Source organism: Pyrgilauda ruficollis, unplaced genomic scaffold, assembly GCF_017590135.1.
Source record: "Pyrgilauda ruficollis isolate IOZ18807 unplaced genomic scaffold, ASM1759013v1 scaffold29, whole genome shotgun sequence".
Classification (NCBI taxonomy): Eukaryota; Metazoa; Chordata; class Aves; order Passeriformes; family Passeridae; genus Pyrgilauda; species Pyrgilauda ruficollis.
The window spans coordinates 14972055-14993103 of record NW_024524266.1 but is presented as its reverse complement, the minus strand read 5'-3'; the positions used below and the strand labels follow the sequence as shown (position 1 = coordinate 14993103).

General features: G+C 36.9%; 1 protein-coding gene across 8 annotated transcripts in view; it reads left to right on the top strand.

Annotated features, from left to right (window-relative positions):
• Nucleotides 1-21049, top strand: part of DMD (dystrophin) — a 1148466-nt gene that overhangs the window by 1027859 nt on the left and 99558 nt on the right. For all 8 annotated transcript variants that reach the window (XM_041472370.1, XM_041472371.1, XM_041472365.1 and 5 more), the window contains one exon: nt 5753-5813. In XM_041472370.1, the coding sequence (XP_041328304.1) occupies nt 5753-5813 (61 nt within the window). The remainder of the gene's footprint in view (nt 1-5752; nt 5814-21049) is intronic.

The following is a 21049-nucleotide window of genomic DNA, read 5'->3' as shown; positions in this document are numbered from 1 at the left end:
TCAGTATTCTGCTATTAAACAAGTAGATTCTTGTATTTTTGCCATTTTGCAGTTGTATGACATTTAAGAAAATGAACATTAGATGGATTTGCTATTTCACAATACAAAGTGGTATTTGGAAACTTCTGGAACACTGTTCATGATTACAGGTGTGCATTATTTAGGTCTTACCATATAATGTTGACCCTAAGCTGCAGATGATAAATCTGAAGCTGGCCATACATATTCCAGCAGGAAATGCAGGGTGGAAAAGCCTCTTTTAACTCTTCTAAAATGACTGTCATAATTTACTCTGATCACATGTTGAACTTTTTTAATTACTAAAAAATCTCTTCTCAGAGATTTTTAATCATTGAAGATGATCTCTGGTTAGATGTGCTCTAAATATGGTGCATTTGGTAAATGTCTGCACGTGTGCTACCACAACAGACGGTGCTTACAGTGTTCCGGGGAAGTAGTGAGGGTTTGCTTGGACTTCAGAAGGGCAGAATCCAAGCTGAGAAGGGGCTCTCTATTTCCAAAATGCCCATGAATCCATCCCCATGTGCAGCTGGGGCTTGGAGAAGAACAGACCCCGAGCTGTGTAGACCTTCTGAAAGGCAGGTTTGGATTGATGCTTCTGCCTTGCAGCTTCTCAGCTGAGTGGTGATCTACTCTGACATCAGTTTCTCAGCTACATCAAGTAATTTTAGACCTCAGTGCTACACAACATGGTCTGATTGTTCATCAGTTTTACCTAGAACAATAAAAAATTCACACAATTTAGAAATCAATCTAACTCTTTGCTGAAAAAAGCCTACCTTTCACAGGTATGTAGTGGCATTTGTTGCAAAGGATCTCAAAGAGCTTGCAGGTTATGCAAACGCTTCTGTTGTGTCACTGCCATGCAGATACACATTTTGGAGGTGGCATCCTGCCAGCCTGCATCATGCACTGATTATGGTGGGGAAATATTGCTTTAGCATGTTCTATAAGGTGGAAAAGCATGACCTCCTTATAGTCTCTGGAGAGAATATTTTCTCATTTGTAATGGTGTTACCTGAAAATAATCAAAATGTAGCACTCAATGAATCTTCTTTGAAAAGTTAAGGTAGCTTACACAGATGGGAAATTCTGATTCTTGGGGAATCAAAGTCTTTTCCTGATGCAAAGATCATCTCATCATTTTTTTCTCCCTGCCTGCCTTTATCTGAAGTCACCAAATCCATACTTTGCTGCAGTGAAAATAATTGGCATCAAAACAAACTTTACATGAATAAATAAACAGTTTCTTAACTCTATGCTTGTATTAAGGTATTAATGATGATAATGCTAGTTAAGAACAGTGTAAGTCACACAGGTCATGCAGGTAGAATTTCCAGGCTGAATCAGAGAATTGTTATCATTAAATGTGAAATGTGAACATAATTCAGCACCTTGCTGAGTTACAGACACTATGGCCACCAAACAAGATAATGGGAATGTAAACATGAGCTCACCTTTAACTACCACAATGCTGAAAGGAATATATAATAAATATAATTAATTTCTAACAAAGTGAGAAAAAAATAGGATATATGTAACAATGTATGAACACTACACAATGCTTCTTTGTGGTTTCTGTCCAAAACTCCTTAGTGAAAATTAAGACAAAGGATTATAATTTTTTTAATTAGAACTGAAAAAGTACACTCATATGGTGACTAAAACTCTGTGCTAACTATTTAAATAAGGACCACTGAGAGTAACATTTAAATGTGGACATACCAAATTTACTCTTTGAATAGCTGAAGGAGAAATAGTTTACCATTGGTTAACATACATGTATTTTTCATTATGTTTGCAGTGCTAAAGTGAAATATTTATAAGACTATTTTTTGTAGTATCAACTACTATCATGCTGTTTAATATTTCATTCAGATCCCTGCATGGATTAAAACAGTACTGAAGTTCAGAGAGCCAGCATGCCACCATTTCACTGTACATTCTGTCAACAAGTAAGAATGTTGCCTTACCATCAAGAACTGTGTTCACAGGCAAAAGAAGTCTCACTCTTAGAACACCTACAGAAAGAAATAAAACTCAAAAATTAGGTAACCATTAAAATGTATGTCAATGCAAATAAAGTGTAGGGAAATTTAAATTCACTCTTAAAATGCCCTGTGTTTTGTGGTGGTATTTCATTTCAGTCACAACAGCATTGAAAGTAGCTGGGTGTATGGTAATGGGTTCTCACACTGTGCAAGCTCGAGCAATAAAACACTTTGGAATTACTCTCAGAAAACAGGAAATGTCTGCTTCTTGAGTGCTGTAGCACACAGGGATACTACAGCATATATATAAAAAAAAGTCTTTGCTAGCAAGACATTTAGGTGGACTTAGCCATCTACCTGTACTAGTTTTGTAATGGACAGTAAACCTGTACTGATAACCAAAGGTAAGAAACAGCTTCTGGGCTTCTGCCAAAAATGAAATGATTATTCTCTGTGTATAGCTGTAAAAAGTACTGCACTTTTTGTCAACTCAAATTTATGCAAGGTTAGAATCATCCAGGAAACCAGAAGTGTACTATAGACAGCTTCACAGCAACCTCTTGAAGGAATTCTAAATCCAATTATGCATAATATCACAGAATTGTTTGTTATTCCTATAACACTGAGCTCTCATGAAAGCAAAAGTATTTGTTCCTCTTCTAATGGATCAAGAACACTATCATATGTAAGATTCTGTGATAATAAGTTATGACTGCAAAGCTCTTACCCAGATTAATTCAGAAGCAACAGATGAAATACATCTTCTGTAAAAATATGCAGCATTCTATTCTGTCCTTTAGCTATTGAATTAAAAACAAATCTTAAAGTGGAACAACTGTAACTTGGTAGTATTCCCATTGGGAATATTAATGATTGCTTGGGAGAGAAATATGTACCAAGGTCAACTTTTAGTTAATACTGAAGGGTGTTTTGTTTTCAAAAATGATAACTTAGTGTAATCTGATTTGAATTATTTCTCAGACGATGCCATCTGCCTTGGGTAAGAACCCTACAATTGTCACTGAGTAAGCATTTTAGAACTGGTTGATGGACCACATATTAGCACACATTAGGTTTGAATTACTGAATGAAAGCCTGTAAAGAAATCACATAGTAACTGATAGTGTAAAACGAAACCGTGATCTCTCTTTAACTCCTTGGCTTTTGTTTGCTGCCATCTAGAATGAAGAATATTGGATCTGTCATCAAAATTGTATTTACAGCAGTTTTTCTTCTTACAAGTAGAAAGAATATTTAAGCATCATGGTTAAGAATTTTGTATGAACCTGAAAATGTGGTTAAAAGTTATTTTGAGATTTTTAACATCAAAACAATACACAATGTTCTATGTTTGATACTTTTTTCGTTTCTACAAAACACATAACAGATTGTATCTTTACATCCTTTGAGGCTGTAGCAGAAACGGAGCAGCTGCAGCTCGTGCTACCAGGAAGAGCAGCTCAATGGACAGCAGCCTCAGCCTCCACAGCTCCTCAGCCATGCAGACCACAAACACAGAACCAAAGGGCAGTGCCTGGCCCAAGAAGGATTAGTTGATCATATATAAATTAGGTGTATATTTGAGTATTTGTATTTGAAAGTGCGTATGGTTTTGTGGTCCTGTGTTTGTGGGCCATGCTGCAGCCTTCAATGGCAGTGCAGTGTGCTAGTTTTCCAAGAGATCTAACACTGTAATTAAAATTCTGTTCATTGCACATTTTGAGAGTTACTGATTCTCATGGTTCATACCTTTGAAATGTGCTTTTCTACTTTTAAGAACAGGAATCTGTGTAAATGTAAGTAATAGGAAAGCAATGACCCTTAGCTTAGCTACAGATGGCTGGCTTGGGGTTGAAAACAACAGCAGAACGTGCAGAGATACTGAGGTAGAATTTTCGGAACTCCTTGGCCACCAGCAATCTGAAACAAGATTATCGTATTTGTGGAGAGACACTTTTCACGAGGGCATGTAGTTATAAGACAAGGGGAAACAGCCTTAAGATGAAGGAGGATATATTGAGATTGGATGTTAGGAAGGAATTCTTTACTGCAAGAGTGACAAGGCACTGGAAGGTTGTCCAGAGAGGTTGTGGATTCCCCACTGTAGCTGGGGTTCTGATTAGCGTGGTCTATTAGGGGATTCCCTGCCCTTGGTGGGCACATTGAAACTGGATGATCTTTAAGATCCCTTCCAACCCTAAGCATTCTATGATTCTTCCACACATATTCCTTCCTTTTCCTAGCTTCTTGTCCAAAATTTATATGAAATTCTTTCACCCTCTCCCCAGCCTCTATCCTGGTTCCCTCCATCTCTTTGTTCTCCTCTTCAGGCAGTCTATAATGGCACCTGTTTCTCCCATGGCTGACTTGTGGCCCTCAGTAGAATCCCTAGTCTCCCTCCAACCCTTCTTCACAATTCATGTGCAAAAGTAGTGAGATTTCCCAATACAGCCATTTTAGAAGCACATTTCATCTCTTTCCTCAAACTCTTGTCCATATTCCAATATGTGGGCAAGAGAGAGAAATTATTCTTCATTCTACAGACTGACCTCTGTGAATCTGGTACAAAATAGATGAAATATGTATATTGGTAGTAATTATTTGTATGGATTGTGAGTTGTTGATTTTGATAAAGCAGCTGGGAGTGGCATTTTTAAAGTATCTATTTTGAGTGAGGGGGGAAAGAAATGAGAGCCAAATGGTCAAGAAGCTAATTCCTAGTTGTCCTGGTAACAGTTGCTTTCCTTTGTGAACAGCAGGGGTCACTAAAAAGAAGGGTTATACTGGGCGAAGCCAACAGGCTTTTTTTTTTTCCTCTCCATTAGATTACTTTTCATATGTTTTCTGTTTTAATCATTATATTAAAGAAAGAAAATTCTTGGTTCTAATTTGTTTGACCGAGAAGAAACTCCTAATAAAAAATTATCTCGCTGATTATGGCCTAAACTATAAATTATCTCTGCCTCTAATAAAAAATAATTTATAAATCTTTTGTCAAATGAGTTTTATAGAAACCTCTTTTACAAAATGTTTTCATTGTATTGTAAGCTGATGTTGACATATAACATCATGGTAGCCAAAGGTCAGCAAAGTTATTTTCTCTCTATTTGTTGTGATCATGCTGTCATTTTCTCCATTATTTGCTGTTATTGGAAGACAGTAAGACACAATTAGTAATGTGGAGAAATAAGAATAAAAATCTCCACCATTTAAAGCAAGTCAGCAAGGAATAACAACAAACAAAATATTTAGATGGTCTCTCAGTGTAATTTCACTCAACATAAAATGTAAACAAGTGCCTAATTTTGTTCTTAGAAGGATGGGAAGTGCTGAGCGCACACAAGGAAAGAAATAGAAGAAAACCCAGTCAAACACCTTAGCAGGAAGAATCTACAAGAGAACACATCAGAATGATACGTTGCTTGCTCTGCTTCGTATCTGTTCTGTGAGCTTAGCTTTCAAGGAGTTTTTGTATTTATCTTTGCAGCTGAGTGAGTTCAATTTCTCTCAGATTAGGACAGAAGTTTCAGAACAGCAGGTTAATCCTTCCTGCTTTCACGGGCAACTGAGCAAACAGACCTGTATCAACGTGGCCGAGAGAAAAATTGTAATTCTGGAGATTAACGTTGTCTTTCCTGTTTGACCTCCACGTTTCTCTTCTAGGTATGTTTGTATGTATGAATGTATGTGTGCAGTTATTTATTTATTTATTTGTTTGTTTGTTTGTTTGTTGTTAACAGCTTCTGTCCAAGGCCCCTGGGAGAGGGCAATCTCACCAAACAAAGTGCCGTATTATATCAAGTGAGTATAAATAGTAATTCCTTCCAACTATTTTCATTTCTTATTTAAGAGGAGGGTTAGTAATTTTCTTAAATGATTGTGAACTGCTCCTATAGTGTCTAAATGGGAAGGACAAAAAGGAACAAAACCTGCAACACATTTCACAGAAGTGTGCTAGTTATCTAAAAACACAGTAGGATGCCCTGATTTGTAAGTTGTTTGGGTTTATGCTGCTATAAATCTCCTGCAAATGAAGGAAAGCTTTGAGGATCCTGGATTATAATTTAAATTGTGCTGTTGCCCTCTGTGTGTGTGTATGGCAGGTATTGCAAAACCAAACAACCACCCAACATTCTGAATTGCAGTTGTAAATGTGATATGGTAGGGGTTAAAAACCCTATAATTTTTAGATTGTTTATAATACTTTAATCAATTAATAATTTTAATAATTTATAGTGGTTTCAAATGCACATACTCAGTGCTATGAATTCCTTTAGGGACATTACTTGGTAAAGTCCATAGCTGAGGAATTACAAGGAGAACTAGTCCCTAAAGCCTAATCTTTCTGAGTTTAGCTCCCAGATTAAGCTAGTTTGCTTTAAAGATGTGTCTGCACAACAAATTAGAAGAACATTTTTAAAAAATCACAATGTGGAAATACCTGCTTCTCATGCCCTAAACAGAACCACCACATGACAACAAAAAGAAGATGGTTTAATACATTTTTTCTTCTGAGTTCTTTACCTGTAACATGTGCTTTGAGCTACTTATCATACTTCTGAAGGAAACAGGTGATGCAATACCAGCTATAAACACTGTAGTGTGAGTAACAAAGACATGGGTATTGTTTAATACATGTACTTCCATGGTTCCTCTTTATACTCCATAAACACTTCACAAGCTCAACTACTGCCACTGAAGTAATTTGGTTACAGAAGGCTCTTGCAGTGGCACTTCAACTGCAACTTTGACAACAGGGTGAACTTCCAGAGCAGCCTTAGAACAAGTATTTGAGTTATGCATGAAGGAGTGGTGCAGTACAGAGGTTCAGTTATACCTGGCTAAGCTGGTTTACTGTTGCATTAATCTTGTAAGTTTTCTGATGTTTGCATTTGGCTATGAATAATGGAACAGTCACAAAGAAACTGGAAAGCTCTATTAAGAAGGAGGAGCAGTCTACCAGAGAGGTTGGAAAGAAAGTCAATGCTCTGGCATGTAAGACTCAGTTTATGACACTAACATGAAGGTAAAGATCCTCCTTTTCTCTTTCACATGGCATGACTTGCCATTATGGGGAGGGGAGATTGGCAATTTTTAAAGTACACACAGAATGCACTTCATACTGTGCTCAGCACCTCTGTCTGTGCCACTCACACCCAGCAGCCAGGGGTAACTGGCTAAAATGATCAATGCTGGTTCTGCTTACTCCTTCCTACTTTTTAGTCTTCTGTTCTAGGCCATTTACAAATTCAAAGCAATATGTTTATTTTGTTCACTTTGAAAACCATTTTAATAGCCATAGACAGTTGTAGCATTACGCTGTGAATCCTGATTTAGGATCCTGCCAACTGCACTAGTTTGTCACAAATGAGTGATTCAGACTGCCTGAGGAATCACTGTCAGGGGTATTAACAAACGTGGGTTTAATATGAATTTATAAAAGTGCATCTTAGTAAAGTTCAACGGCAAGGTTCACTCTATTAGTTACTACATTATACAAAGGAAAATCAAGTTCAAATCTATTTCAAATGATTTACACATTGACCAGAGCCAAAGGGTAAGGTAGACCCTCCAATGGGTCATGAGTTTCAGAGCAGACCCCCTTGCTTTCTAAAGTCCTGATGGAGCTTAGCTGTGGCTAGGTCCAGACTTAGTCTCAGACTTGGACAATGGCACTGTCTAAAGGAATTAACTACATGGATTTCATTATTATTTATTCAGCATGCTACCAGCTGCTTACCAAGGATCCACAAGTAAGGGGTCTCTCTGCCTTGGGTAAGGAAGGATTTCTTAGTCTCAGGTAAAGAATCTCTGTCCATGAGAGAAGTCCCATTTCCAGGGGACAGTCACTGCTGTGCAGTCCAGTTGCAGTTTAGAGAATTTGAATTGGACTCATCCAAAGATTGGTTGTTTGTAGAAAGGTCTCTGCCTCAAGGAATGACCTTGAGAGTTGTCCCAGGCAAGGGGAGGTCAGCCATGCTGCCCAGCAGGGAGAGCTCCCTGAGGTGGCTCCCTGAGGCTGTCAAAGCCATGGGATAAAGTGGTTGGCTTGTAGTCTGCTTTAATACAGGAGGAAGGGTATGTGTGAACCTCCTTGTACCCACAGCCTTCTTTGTTCTTTGATAAAAGACCCTTGGAAAAGCCACCTGCTATGCATGCATGACTCACACAGTCCGTGTTCCAAGCTCATGTGCATCGATGCTCTCTGGGTCACTCTGCCCCTTTGGGAGTTTCTAGAGGAGTTCTTGGCCTGGATGCAGCTCAAGTCTTTACTTGCTTTGGAGCCTGTACCAAATTACTGATAGTTTGGTTAAGGGGTCAAGTACATTTGTCATACATTACTAGTTTAATTAAAGTTTTAATTAATCACATATTGTATAGAAAAACTTGCTGTCCTTGAGATGTAAAACAAAGCAGTCAGTTTTAATGCATCTCACTGAGCTGATATATCTATTGCCTTCTCCAGCTATCCTCAGTCATTTCTTTTTTATTCATTCTCATCACTCATATTTACAAACAACAAAATGGTTTTCTGTACCTTTTTGGCTTTTAAAATAAATACATTCTTTTTTTTTTTTTTTGTCTTTGAGGCATTACTTTTCTATTAGTTGTTAATTCTCTAAAAGAACTGAATGGAGGCTAAGAAGATACAGGTAGCATTCTCTTCATGTTTACATAGTTTTCTTTCTGTCATCAGTGCAGAATATTGGTGTTAGCCCTCTTCATCAACCAGATTTGCTACACATTTTACTGGTTTTCATTTTATCTATTTTTCCCTCAAAAAAAAAAAAAAAGTGTTTTATAAAAAGTGTTTCATCTCATCACTTTCCCATTTGTGATGATATTGCACTTAATAATCTGTAAACCAGGCAGTACTTCATGCTAAGTCTTTAACACCAATGTTTATTTACGGTTAGGTATCTTCAAGACCAGTGATTTTCCTGGTTAAAATTTCATTTGTATACAGTTGATTAATCTGTAGCAACTAGTTGCTTCTAAAGCTTCAATAATTCCCTCTTGAGCTTATTCACACCAGTTGGTTTGGGGTTTTTTTAATTTCACATTGTATTTGGATAGGTAACATTGCCATGGACAATATATTTATTAACAGTGTACAACGTGCTTCAGCTGTTCCTGGTGTCTGGCATTGGATGCTTTCTTGGCCTAATGTCAGCCTCATGAAAATTGCCTTTCAATGGCCTTGCATCAGCTGCTGCATTTCCCTCCACACTTTTGTGTGCTTCCCTTCTTATGGAGATGACAAGCTAGACCACAACTTCAGCCCCAGCTTTCTCTTCCCCAGCAAACTGAGGAAATCTAGTTTTTGTGTTCCAGGACAGCAGGAGTATCCCAAACTGCAGATGGACATAGCTGCCAGGGCAATGAGCACTTGCTCAGACCATGAGGTGCTACTGAGTTAAAAAACGCTCTGCATTGCCTCTGAGGTAAAACACGTAAAATTGCTTGAAAACACACTCTATCCAACCCTTTTTGTTTTGATCTTTTTTGTCCTTGATATATTTCTTGTGTCCAGTACAGAATGTAAAAGTTTCATTAGATTACAGAAGGAGAGGACTATAAAAATATCATTTTCAGTTTAATCAGTCCTGTTCTTTGAAGACCTTGATCCTGCTTTTACTGCCGTGCAACCTAGAAAATGGAAAGGAAGAAGCAGGCACAGGCATGTCTGTATTCTTTATTAATGTTTTAGGTATTCATTAAAATTTCTACATTTAAGTTTTTAGAAGACAAAACAGGCAATTACTCTACATTAGAAATCTGAAAAGTAAATGGAAGAAATGCACACCCCAAAGACTACTGAATATGTGTCTAAAGATTAAAAAAAAAGTCTCAAATTCTAAAAAAGGCAGACAATAAAGGTAGGGAGGCTGCAGATTTTTACACTGTAATTCAGGTTAGATCACATTTTAGCAGAGCTCACCCCCTGATGAAAGGGATCTCACGTGTGCATGCATGCACTTGCATATTCTTATCTTCCAATCAAACAGATAGGGGAGCTGCTCCAAAGCAGTGACAGGTAACAAAATCAAGTGTCTACTTTCCTTCCATTTTGCAGCACCAGAAGTATTTGGTCGTGCTGCAGGATCCAATCCCTCTGCAGTGTCTGTCCTCCCAGGGCACAAGGGGACATTAAGCACTCTGCTCTGAACCTTGTTTGCATCTCTCTCGTCTCATCCTCTGCTCTGCAAACTTGTCCATTACTCAGTGTTAGGAGATCTCTGTTGCCTCGGATTAAAGAGGAGGAGTGGGATTGAAGTCTGCAATATACTTTCTCTCTAAAAAATATTCAGTAGTCCTGCCATCGTGAATGTGTCGAAATCTAGTAGGTGTGCCTTCTATATTTGTACTAATCTTTGACATTATTCTTCCTCCATGTATCTAGCTTGCCAGTTTACAGTGTCTGTCTTCTTACTCTCTTGCTGTGCCCATTCTTTTGAAGGATTTAAAATGCTTCTGCAGAAATACAGTAGTCTTTCATCTCAGTGCTTCCCACAAAGGAAACCTTCCAAGTTATTTCCCAGCCAAGCTTATTTTCTTATACAGATTATAGCAGTTCACTGAACTTTGTCCTGCTGAGGACAAAGCTGGATTCTCAGGAGCTTTTACTCCTTGAGAAGATCCATGTGAGCCTCTCTCTATAAATTAGCTATGCAGTGAGCTAACTCCAAGGACAAGGCATCTCCACTTGCTCACTCTCTTCCACATTGTAGTTTCCTATGAGAATATTTGATTTGCATTTAATGTATCAGCTTGTGACAAACATTTTTGCTACTTTTAGATCCTTAATTTTTTTCCTATGTCACACTGGAGATCTAGCAGGCCAGTTTCTATAAACATACTTCTTTGTTGTCTTATTTTTTAATCTCCCTTTCAATTGTTGTTTAACCATGCAGAATTTCAACACAGAAAAAAAAAAAAAAAAGCTTAGACCCCCGAGTTTTCATTGTAAAAGCAAACAGATTAAAGCCATGATTCTTTTACTTTTGTTCAACTTAGAGACAGGATAAATGAATGTATCTGAATTAAATTCTCCTAAGATAAAAAGTGAAGAGATTCTGTTCTGAGAAAAGCACTTGGGTTAATTGTTTCTTCTGCAGAATGTAGATAAGTACAAGGCACAAAAGGAAGTAGGAAATATCTGTCAGATGGAGCAGAGAGACACATGGAGATCCATAAATAAATAATGTATGATTATGTATACGTAGTGAGTGAAGCTGTGAGCAAGCTATGAAAACCATGTGTATGGCTAACAGTTAACCTATCTACCAAATACAAGAAAAAGTATTATTTTTGCATCTTAAAAGCATAGTTATTATGGTTTTTTCCTGTCTTTCAATTCTGAATTCTACATAGCAAAATTGAAACTATTGTGAAGGAAAGAAAAAGTACAGTACTTTTCAGTTTGCCTTTATGTGATGTAAATTCTCATGCTGTCTGGCATAAAAACCTAAATGATATTTCTCAGAGGTTTGTCCAAACGCAGAGATTTTCTTCATGATTTGTAGGGTTGTGAAGCCTTGGTTTCAAAACTTGTCACTAAAATTTAAACTCAGAGTGTAAATAAATGAGAAATCTTGAGCCTTTAACTACCTTTATAATGAAAGCAGAGGTTATAAACAGATGTGTTCCTGCTGACTGAGCGAGAGCGCTCAGAGAAGATACCGTGGGTCTGCTCCTCATTAACATCTGTCAGCAGGGAGTTACTGCCCTCACATGAGAAGCAACTGAAAGGGATTTAATTTGTTTTTAATTTAATTATAAGTACTCAGCAGCAATTTTAGTGCATCCTAGCTGGTGTGGGAGCTGAGGGCAGGACTGTAGCCTCTGGTTTGGGGCAGTGAGTGAGGGAAACCATGTGCTTTCCCTCCATAAACCTTGTGCCTGTTGTGGAAGGTGGAGAGCAGCTTCCTTGGGTTCCTGCACAACACCTGGTCCTCTTGATGGGACACTGCTCTTGGTTAAGTGGAGAGTAAAGCTCTTTAGCTTTGTTTTCAAATTCATTCAGTGCAAATGCTCATGAAGAGTATGTAGTGTTAAGCATTACAGTGGGGTTAAACAATGCAAGGATAATTTTTGTGCAGGTTAAATCTTAAAATATGTTATGCAGGTAATGAGCTGGGTCAGAATTTTGGATGGATCTGACTTGCTTATCTTCCTAATGAAAGGGAACATATCAACATTTAAAATCTATTAAATCCAACTAGTCATTGCTTTCCAGCTCTGGGACTAGAAGATTATTATATGAACTTTTTAGATAGGCAATAGTGTGAAAAAGTAAACTTTTGGTACTGTGTAAAGAGTTAATGTATTTATAGTGTAGTAGAATATAATTACATAACTTTAAATATTTTCCTTTTATTGTAGCTGAAGTTGTTACATTTATTGTAAGCTGAATGTGACTTTTGCTTGAATTTTACTTCATTTATATTAGCTTCATTTTACTCCAGTTGTTAAATGTAGCCTGGCTACACTTAACAACTGAAGTAAATGAATGAAAAATTACATAGCCAATATAAACTTTACAAAGTTGAGTGACATCTATACAATATGGTCCTATTTTATAGAGTATATGCCAAATCTTCCATTAAAAAGTAGATTTTACAGCTGCTCCTGATAGCTAAAATGTATTGCTATCTACTCAAAGCCCATCTTTTAAACAGTGTGCTTAATAAGCAGGATTCTAAAATAGGAATGGTGTTTGATTTCCACTGGAATGCTTTGAACTTGAAAAGATTAGACACATTAAGGAAAAAAATAGAAAGATTTGCCTGTCAGAATTTTTCTTTTTTTTTAAAGATCAATTATGTACTTAATTTAGATGACAGACAAAGAGGAGACGACTTCTGACAACTGTCCAATGTAATATTCAAGGAAATGGGGAACAATATCTCAGATTCCTTACATATTCCTGTTATATCAAGAAGTCTCATGCTTCCTTTTTTTCTCCCAAGACTGACAGCTTCTCCAAAGCAGCACTTGTCACATCCATTGCCTGCATTGCCCTTGGTCCAGTGTCCCCTCTAATGTAGTCAGCTCCACAAATAAGACAATTTCTCCATTTCACATAAGAAAAACTCCATCCATATAATAAGGGGGTCAGCATTAAATTGATCCCACTTCACCTTTTTTTTCTTCTTTGTGATCTCATCAGTCTAAAATATGGCAGAAGTGTAATTTCTAATTGTGCTTTAGGAAAGGTCTCAATACCAGTGAGGAAGCAGTGGGTATGGCAGGTATGATTCACATTTCCAGCTCGGTTTGCTGTGGATGCACAGCTTTGGTAGACTGAGGAAGGTTCTCATGCTGGCACCTGAGGCCATGCAACACCCCAGGGCACTCTGAAAGTGCAATAATTGGCCACTCCAGCTGGGCTCTTTCTGTTTCCCTAAGTGGCCTGTCTGTCAGGGCAAAGTCAGGTGTTTTCCTGGATTCTTTTACAAAATTAATTCATGAATCCTGCTGAACTGCTCTTGAATCTATTATTTCTCTGATCTTCTAAGATACCAGCTCTCCTGCTGACTGCAATAAGTTTGTATTTTTCAGAATATTCTCCACCTGTCTTTACAAACACTTCTTGCCATGAGAGATTTGTTTAGTCTTTACTTACTGAATCATGATTATGGATTATTGGGCCCATTTTTCTCCTACTGGAATGCCTTTCAGTGGTTTTCTTTTCTTCTTGTCAAGTAATAGCTGAAATCAGTTCTGTGTTGCGCATCAGTCCTGTGATGTCCTTGTCTTCAGACCTTAAATCTTGAGAACTAATTTGTTTATATACTACACTTAGGAGTTGCAGATTCTAAGGGACACATAAAATGATTTAATTGAGAACTGTACAAATGTCAGTAAGGTTGCAGTTAGACTTAAAGAAATATTCTAATGAATAGGATAAGAATGACCAAATCATCTATATTAATTTTGCTTATTTCTCATTTTCTGTTTCAAAAGTTGAATTGTATGAGATAAATTATAGTTTCAAATATGATCTTTAGGTTTGGCAGCCTCCTGCATGCTACTTATTTGGTTTGAATTTCAAATATTCATCAGATAAACTTTTATGTTAGGAAATCTCTGGCTAGATAATTTAAGAAAAACAAACCATAAAAAAATGCATCTCATCTCTGAATGAATTTCTTTTCTTACAAGTAATTTTTGTAACACAAGCATTCATGGCATTGCATTTTCCATGGCAATTGAGCTCAGAAAATAAAATTATGACACAACACAAGCAGCACCCTTTATATAACAAGCCTAGCAGGGTCACTGAGTGCTGTCTACAGCCTACAGAGTAGAATAGTGAGTAGAGGTCAAACTTTGCTCCTTATCACCTACCCACTCTGTGTGTCAAGGTCCTCCCTCCTCTTTTTCAGCAGGACCAAAATTTGTTAGCATAAATGCCATATGTAGGTGTTAGTTTGGGACCTTGAGGGGGGCACAAACTCAGCACAGCAATAAATTACTAAGAATTAAGGTTGTTGAAAATGTGTGCAAAGTTATCGGTATGAGTTTTATTTTTCACTTATGTACTTCACACTTTATAATGTGAACTTATGCACTATTATGTTAATGAAATTTAATGGTCAGTTGAGTTGTGGGGTTTAATGTTAATTTTTTTTATGCAGTAGGTAAAGGTTTTTAAAGAAATCTAAATATTTCAAACCATGATAACACAGTCTCATTCAGGTATTTTATATTTATCTAGATGTCTGCTAGAAAAGTTTCTATTATTTCAATGTTTAAGTATTAGATATCTGGCTGGTAAATAACCCAGATTGCCTTTTGAATTTTATTATGTACTTGTCTCCTAGTTTTCTTTATCAAGATATTTTTTTCTGTTCACTACTGCAGAGCTAATACAGGAGTAAAGGGGCAAAGATACATTTTTATCTGCTTCATTTTTCAACAAATTCAACTCAATTTTTTACTTAAAAGCTGCATTATTGGAGAAAATGTTGTAAAGCCTTTCATGCTTGAGGGCAATGACACCCTACATGAGGCATACTAATAAAAATTTTTAGAAAAAAAACGTTAGAGGCATGGAATTAAAATGTAAAGAGTAGCTAGAAATTTAGTTTGGCATGGGAATAGATAACTTCATACAAACACCTCAACTACAGAAGCAACATGGAGCACCATGACAAGATTTCAATCATAACCCAAAGCTTTTCTAGTTGAGACATGGGTGTCATACTTTGTTAATTATTAAGAGACACTTCTGCAGGAGAAGCTTGGTCATAGACTTCCCAAGGAGACGTTTGCTAAAGGGTATATGGTCATAAAAATGTATTGACCTGAAAATGTGGAATAAAGAAATATGAGTAAGATAAATAAAAAGAAATTAAATTTCAATTTAATAAAAATACTGAAATACTAAAAAAACTGAAATACTAAAATAATTTTTGTTTCCAAGCACTATTTTCCAATCCACCATTTGCCATCCTGGAGTTTCTATTAGCAAAGGGATACACAATTTAACATTGTAAAGAATGTGACAAAAAGTGAACAGCTCCTGATGCATGCTGAAACACAGAAAAACTGCACCCTCATTAGAAAATCAGAAGCTGCATATGTCCTCCCAGATCAGTGATTTTTATCTACTGTTTCATCTTCAATTTAAGTCTGCTTAATTGCATTTAACTTTAGGACTTCATCAATGACAATGCTCTTAGGTGATCTTACCTGTGCACCTTTTTTGAATACACAGAAAAAAAGTGAAAGGAATTGCAAATGTGACTTGATGCAACAGCAGCTGCAGTAAACAGGATACAACCATAAAGACTGGATATGTCCCTAAGGAAACCAGTGTGTAATTTAGTTTCAGATATAAACACAGAGAGAATAACAATAAGAAACAAACTCATAGGTGAATGTTCCCTCAATGAAGGGCTCAATTGAAGGTCTAAAAATGCAAATTTTATAGGAATCCTAATGTTAAAAAATATGTTATGTGCACATATATGCATTTTGTTACTCCTGGGACTCCCTCTGCTCTAATGGTTAAGGAACAATTTAAAAAGTGTTTAAAGCGAATTTCTCATCAGCGAGGGGTTTTTTAACCCTGTTTGCTGAGAACCCCTGGAATGTATAAATGAAGTACTGCATTTGATAAATATGATTAAACAGCTAAACTCAGAGAGGTTCAGAAGTAAAGAAGCCTACACTTATGGTAGTTTTTCTTATATTTGATTACAGTGTTGCATGTCATTATTTTGCATTTACTTCTGTGCTTGAAAGCATCCTCTGCTTCCATTTTATCACCAGCTCCAGTCATACTGCAGTTGCCAATTTTACTGAGCAGATTTTGTTAGTAAATGAGAAGTTCCAATGTGAAATACTTCTGTGTATATTAATCAGCTTTTAGCTACTGCATGATGTTCAATTCCTTTTTTGCTGTGTTTTGCTGATCCTTGACTATAAAAACATAGTCATTGAATATTAAATTTTGCTTTCATGGCACAGCGTTGATATTCAATGTCTTCTGTAAGACAATGCAAGTTCAAGTTCATTAAAAAATAATTCTGAAATTTTACACAGTTTAAAACATAAAACTAAACTCCGTAGCTGAACTATCATTCAGAGATATTCACCAACCAAACCTATAGGCTTTGAGTTTGTTTTTCTTTAATCTAAACCCCACAATGATGGTTTCAATCACTATAGAGGGCTTGCACTTATAATTCAAAAATTGCTGTGTGTTTTGTAATGGCCTTTATGAAGCACAAAGGAAAACCTGGCTCCAAGTGACAGCCATATTCTGTACTTTCAGAGGTAACTGAAAAACCGCTCCAAATTTTGTTTGGATTCAGATTATATAATTTTCTTGAAGTAGCCCTGAACTAAAATTATATTAGGTACAAATCTCAATAATCTTCCGTTTCAATATGTTTGGACTTTGGTTTTCTGGGGGTTTTTGTTTGTTTGCTTGTTTATGTGGTTTCTTGTTTCTTTGTGGTTTTTGTTTCTGTTTTGGTTTGTGGTTTTTGGGAGGTTTTTGTTTGGGTTTTTTGGGAAGGTTTTTGGGGTTTTTTTTTGTGAACACTATTTAGAAATCAGCAAAAAAAGAAAAAAAAAAAGAGAGAAGGACTACTCAACCAGTGATAAACCATATGGTCTGTCACCAACACAGGAAAGCATATTCATCAAGCTGCTGCCATAGTACTGTGCAGCAATAGGAATTCAGAGAAAAGGGCTTGTTACAGTGAGGGAAATATAACTGAAAAGCACTATTTGTTTGAAGGAGAAAAGTCTTGTTTGCAACAAGTTTCTTTGAAGTAATAGCGACTTACAGATGGTATATTTCACAACCAGCAATTAGAAGAATGACACCTGGGACATCAAGTAGCTGGATATTAGAGAACAAGTCTATTTGCTTAACTTCTTCAGTCCCTTAGACATTTGGAGCATGTCAAAATTACTTGTTTAGGACTTTAGATTTCTAGTGATGCATTTTATTTGAAGCTTATCTGGTCCTTCTTTCCTTGCATGGAAGTTTCTGTTCAGGACTGCCCTTGATTTACAAAAAAAAAAAAAAAAAAAAAAAAAAATCTTTTTGCTGTTCAGTATGCAGAACATTGCCCTCCTTCTTGGAATTTGTGTCTTTTTCCAGTCCATGTTTTTTTTCCTGCCCAGTCATTTCTAGCTTCTGTTCCATTTTCTCCTTAAAACAGCTCTTAATAAGGTCACTAACAATTTCCTGCCATCCAGTTCCAAGAATCTTTTCAGTGTTCACTTTCTTCTAGGTCATTCCACCACTTTCAACAAGCCATCTTGCTGCTGTCCTTTCATGCCTTCTCTTGGCTTGCTGTCAGGCTTTCCCTTGTAATAATTTACTGTTCGCTTCTTCCGTATCTTCTTTCTTATGCTCCCTTTGCAGAGCCAGTCTTCCCACTGGAAATTCTGCCTCCAGCCCACCACCCTCTTTATTGTACTTTCTCACCTCTTCTTTCAGAATTTTGTTTAATTTAGTTATGCTGATGACTTCTAAACTTGTAAATTACAGTTTTCTTTCCTGTTTATAGCGCTTGCCATTAGATGGTTATTAAATCCCAAGCTCAAAATAGATGTTTTCTCTCAAACACCAGTGTTTCTCTGTTGATGTTTCTATTATTTTACACAATGTTTTGCTGCCTCTGTTGGCTATCCCATGCACTTTATGCCTACTTACACATTTAGTGTAGCCCGTCCTTAAGATAATTTATCTCCTTTTCCAACACCAAACAACTATATTTTTTTCTGATTCTCTTCTTTTGAGAGATTTTAACTTGGTACTCATCCACTCTGATTAGCAGTGATCTAATTCAGCCTCAGCCATTATTGCATCATTAAAAGATACTGTGTTCACTGTATTAACAATAGTCATAAAATGAATTGTAACAGCTCAAAAATTTTTATTGCAACGAATATGAAATATGTGAGAAGAACTTCGAAGTTGTTGGAGGCACTGTTAGTCTTTCCATTGCCAAATTCCAGATTGCAGCTTGGAGCTTTATTGCTCGGTTACTGGATGTCTCACTGTACCTCTGCACAAAAGGAGATACTTTTTACATTCTACTCATTCACATGGATTAACAGAGAGTTTTAAGTAACAAAAATATTCCTTTCTTATCCAGGTGTCCAATCTGTCTTGAAGAAGGTTGAGGTGATCTTGATCCCACAGAAGTCTCCATGCTAGCAGGCTCCATTAACTTAAACCCCTTGAATTCTTTGTCCATCAGTGTTGGCAGGCACTGACTGTCAGAAATACCACTTTTTATCTAGAGAATTAACTGTAAAAATCTAATTGTCTTGATAATGGTGTTTAGTAACAATTTTCTGTGAGGCAGTTCTCTCAGAGTATTTCCTCTATTTCAGATTAATTCCATAAATTCTAAACCTTTGTGTATTGGGAAACTACCAAACTTTAATTTACAAGTGTCAGTTTGTTAACACACATCAGTTCCATATTTGTAAATTACTGTTTGCTTCTGGATCCCTCTGAATTCCAGCCAGCTGCTAAGTTTTTTTCCTACTGAGTAGAAGAGACCCTTGTCCCTTCTTGTTCTGAGATAATATATCACAGGACAAGGTCCTGCAGAAGTGAGGATTAGCCCTGAGCCCACTGGCTCTCAAGAGCAGCCAGCTGCTCATGGCTGTGCATCTCACCAGGTACAGCTGCATTCAGCAGCAGCACAGAGCATACAGGGATTATCTGCAAAAATTAGAGTCAATGGCATTTTCAACATCAAGCCCTTCTCTGAACAGCCCTATATGAAGAGTGGGTGCTTGCTGAAGAAGGTCTTTGATGACAGGGCTGTTCAGTGGTCACCCAGTTAGCTCTGCACAAACCTAACAGCAAGAGGAAAACAAGTTCTGAGTTAAAGAATCACAGGCAGAAAAATCAATCAGACTTGGTAGACATAACCATTCTCAGTCAAATCTATATTTTTTGCTGTGTTTCTCTTCAGTACAATACCATGAAATTCCAGCCATCTTGAGTGCAGAGCTGTATTTAAGTACAGAGGCTTGCACAATAGCCAACAATTCAAGGGCAAAATTGGCCAGGCTGTTTTAAAACAGCACTGGAGTATACCAATAGACTCAGAGTGGATTTCATACTGGTCATGCTAGAAGAAAGTTCAGCTACTCATTAAAAGAGAATTTAGAAAAATATTTTAGCAGCTATTCATCCTCTCACCAGTCGCACTTCCAGCAGTCTCACACTGAACCAGAGACGCAGCATAAAGACAAAGCAAGTCCTTCACCAGCTCAGCTCTTCACAAGAGAAGGCAAGTTTCCTTTCTGTTAATGCAGGATGCAACACAATGGATCTCAACTCTAAATTAGATTCTCTAAGCAGTGCTACAATGGAGATATTTAATAATAACAATTAGTCTGTATAATGTACTCTCAGCAGCTGTCTGTGATGCTTTTCATTGCAGTATGCTTTCCTCATTGCAGTCAGTACTACTGACACGCTGTTAGCAGCATAGCACCTACTTTATATGCTCAGACATTGCCCCAAAATTAGAAATGGTAGTTGCAACTTTTTTCCCTTCTCATGAGAGATATATGCTCATGATTTGCAAGGGCTTGGTGCATTAAAAAAGAGATTACTATTACTATCATGCTGGGTTTTTTTAAACATCACCTACTTGTCTCAGCACTTCACAATTAACAAATCACAGCAATAAACCCCTAACTTAAACCAGAACCATATCCCAGCACCCACTCAATTTATTTTTGTTTTTAAGTTCTTCAAAAATATCAGCTCTATTTTCCAAATTCTAACTGCTTTTCTGAGCTGGTATTTAGCTGAAAACTTTTTTTTTTCCTGGCAGCATTGGCACTTGCATTTCCCCTTTGCTGAAATTGCTGTTCCTTTAGCATGGTTCAGTCACAGTTCTAAGCTCTATTGTGCTTTTTACTATACTGTCAGTCTCAGAAACCTCTTTATTCCACCTTGCTACTAAAAGGAGAGCCTGCTTTCAACTTCAAGTCAAGCTACAGTTGTATTATTCTAAAGCTTCCTTTGGAAAAAAAAATTAGAACAAAGTCCCCATCAGCGGTAATTAATTTTGACAGTGTGGGCTTTGTAGCAATTCACAAACCTGTACTTTGTGCATCAGCATTCCTTATTATTCTAATTAAAGTGGAACATTGTGCCCTCACCAGTCATTAATGGGTTTTCATTTTGTAAATGACATTTGCAAAAGTTAAAACGGGCAGTTCATATGAAGTCCACAGGCAAGAGCGTTAAAATTAGCATCACCATAGCAACAGTCTTCCATCATTAGTATTCAGGGCAACAGCAAATGTTTTGTTGTGCTTTTGTTTCCGAAAAAAGATTTTTCTTCACTTGTCATTCATGAATAGAAAAGGCTCAAACCCATATATTACAGGTAAAATTATTATATTCATTTTGATGTAACTGTTCTAGAATTTCCCAATTTTTCCAAGGTATTTATTTTTCAGGGCAGAGGTTGAATTTCACAATCTCTACAGTTGTGTATGTCTAACTTCCTGAGCGACACTTAGCC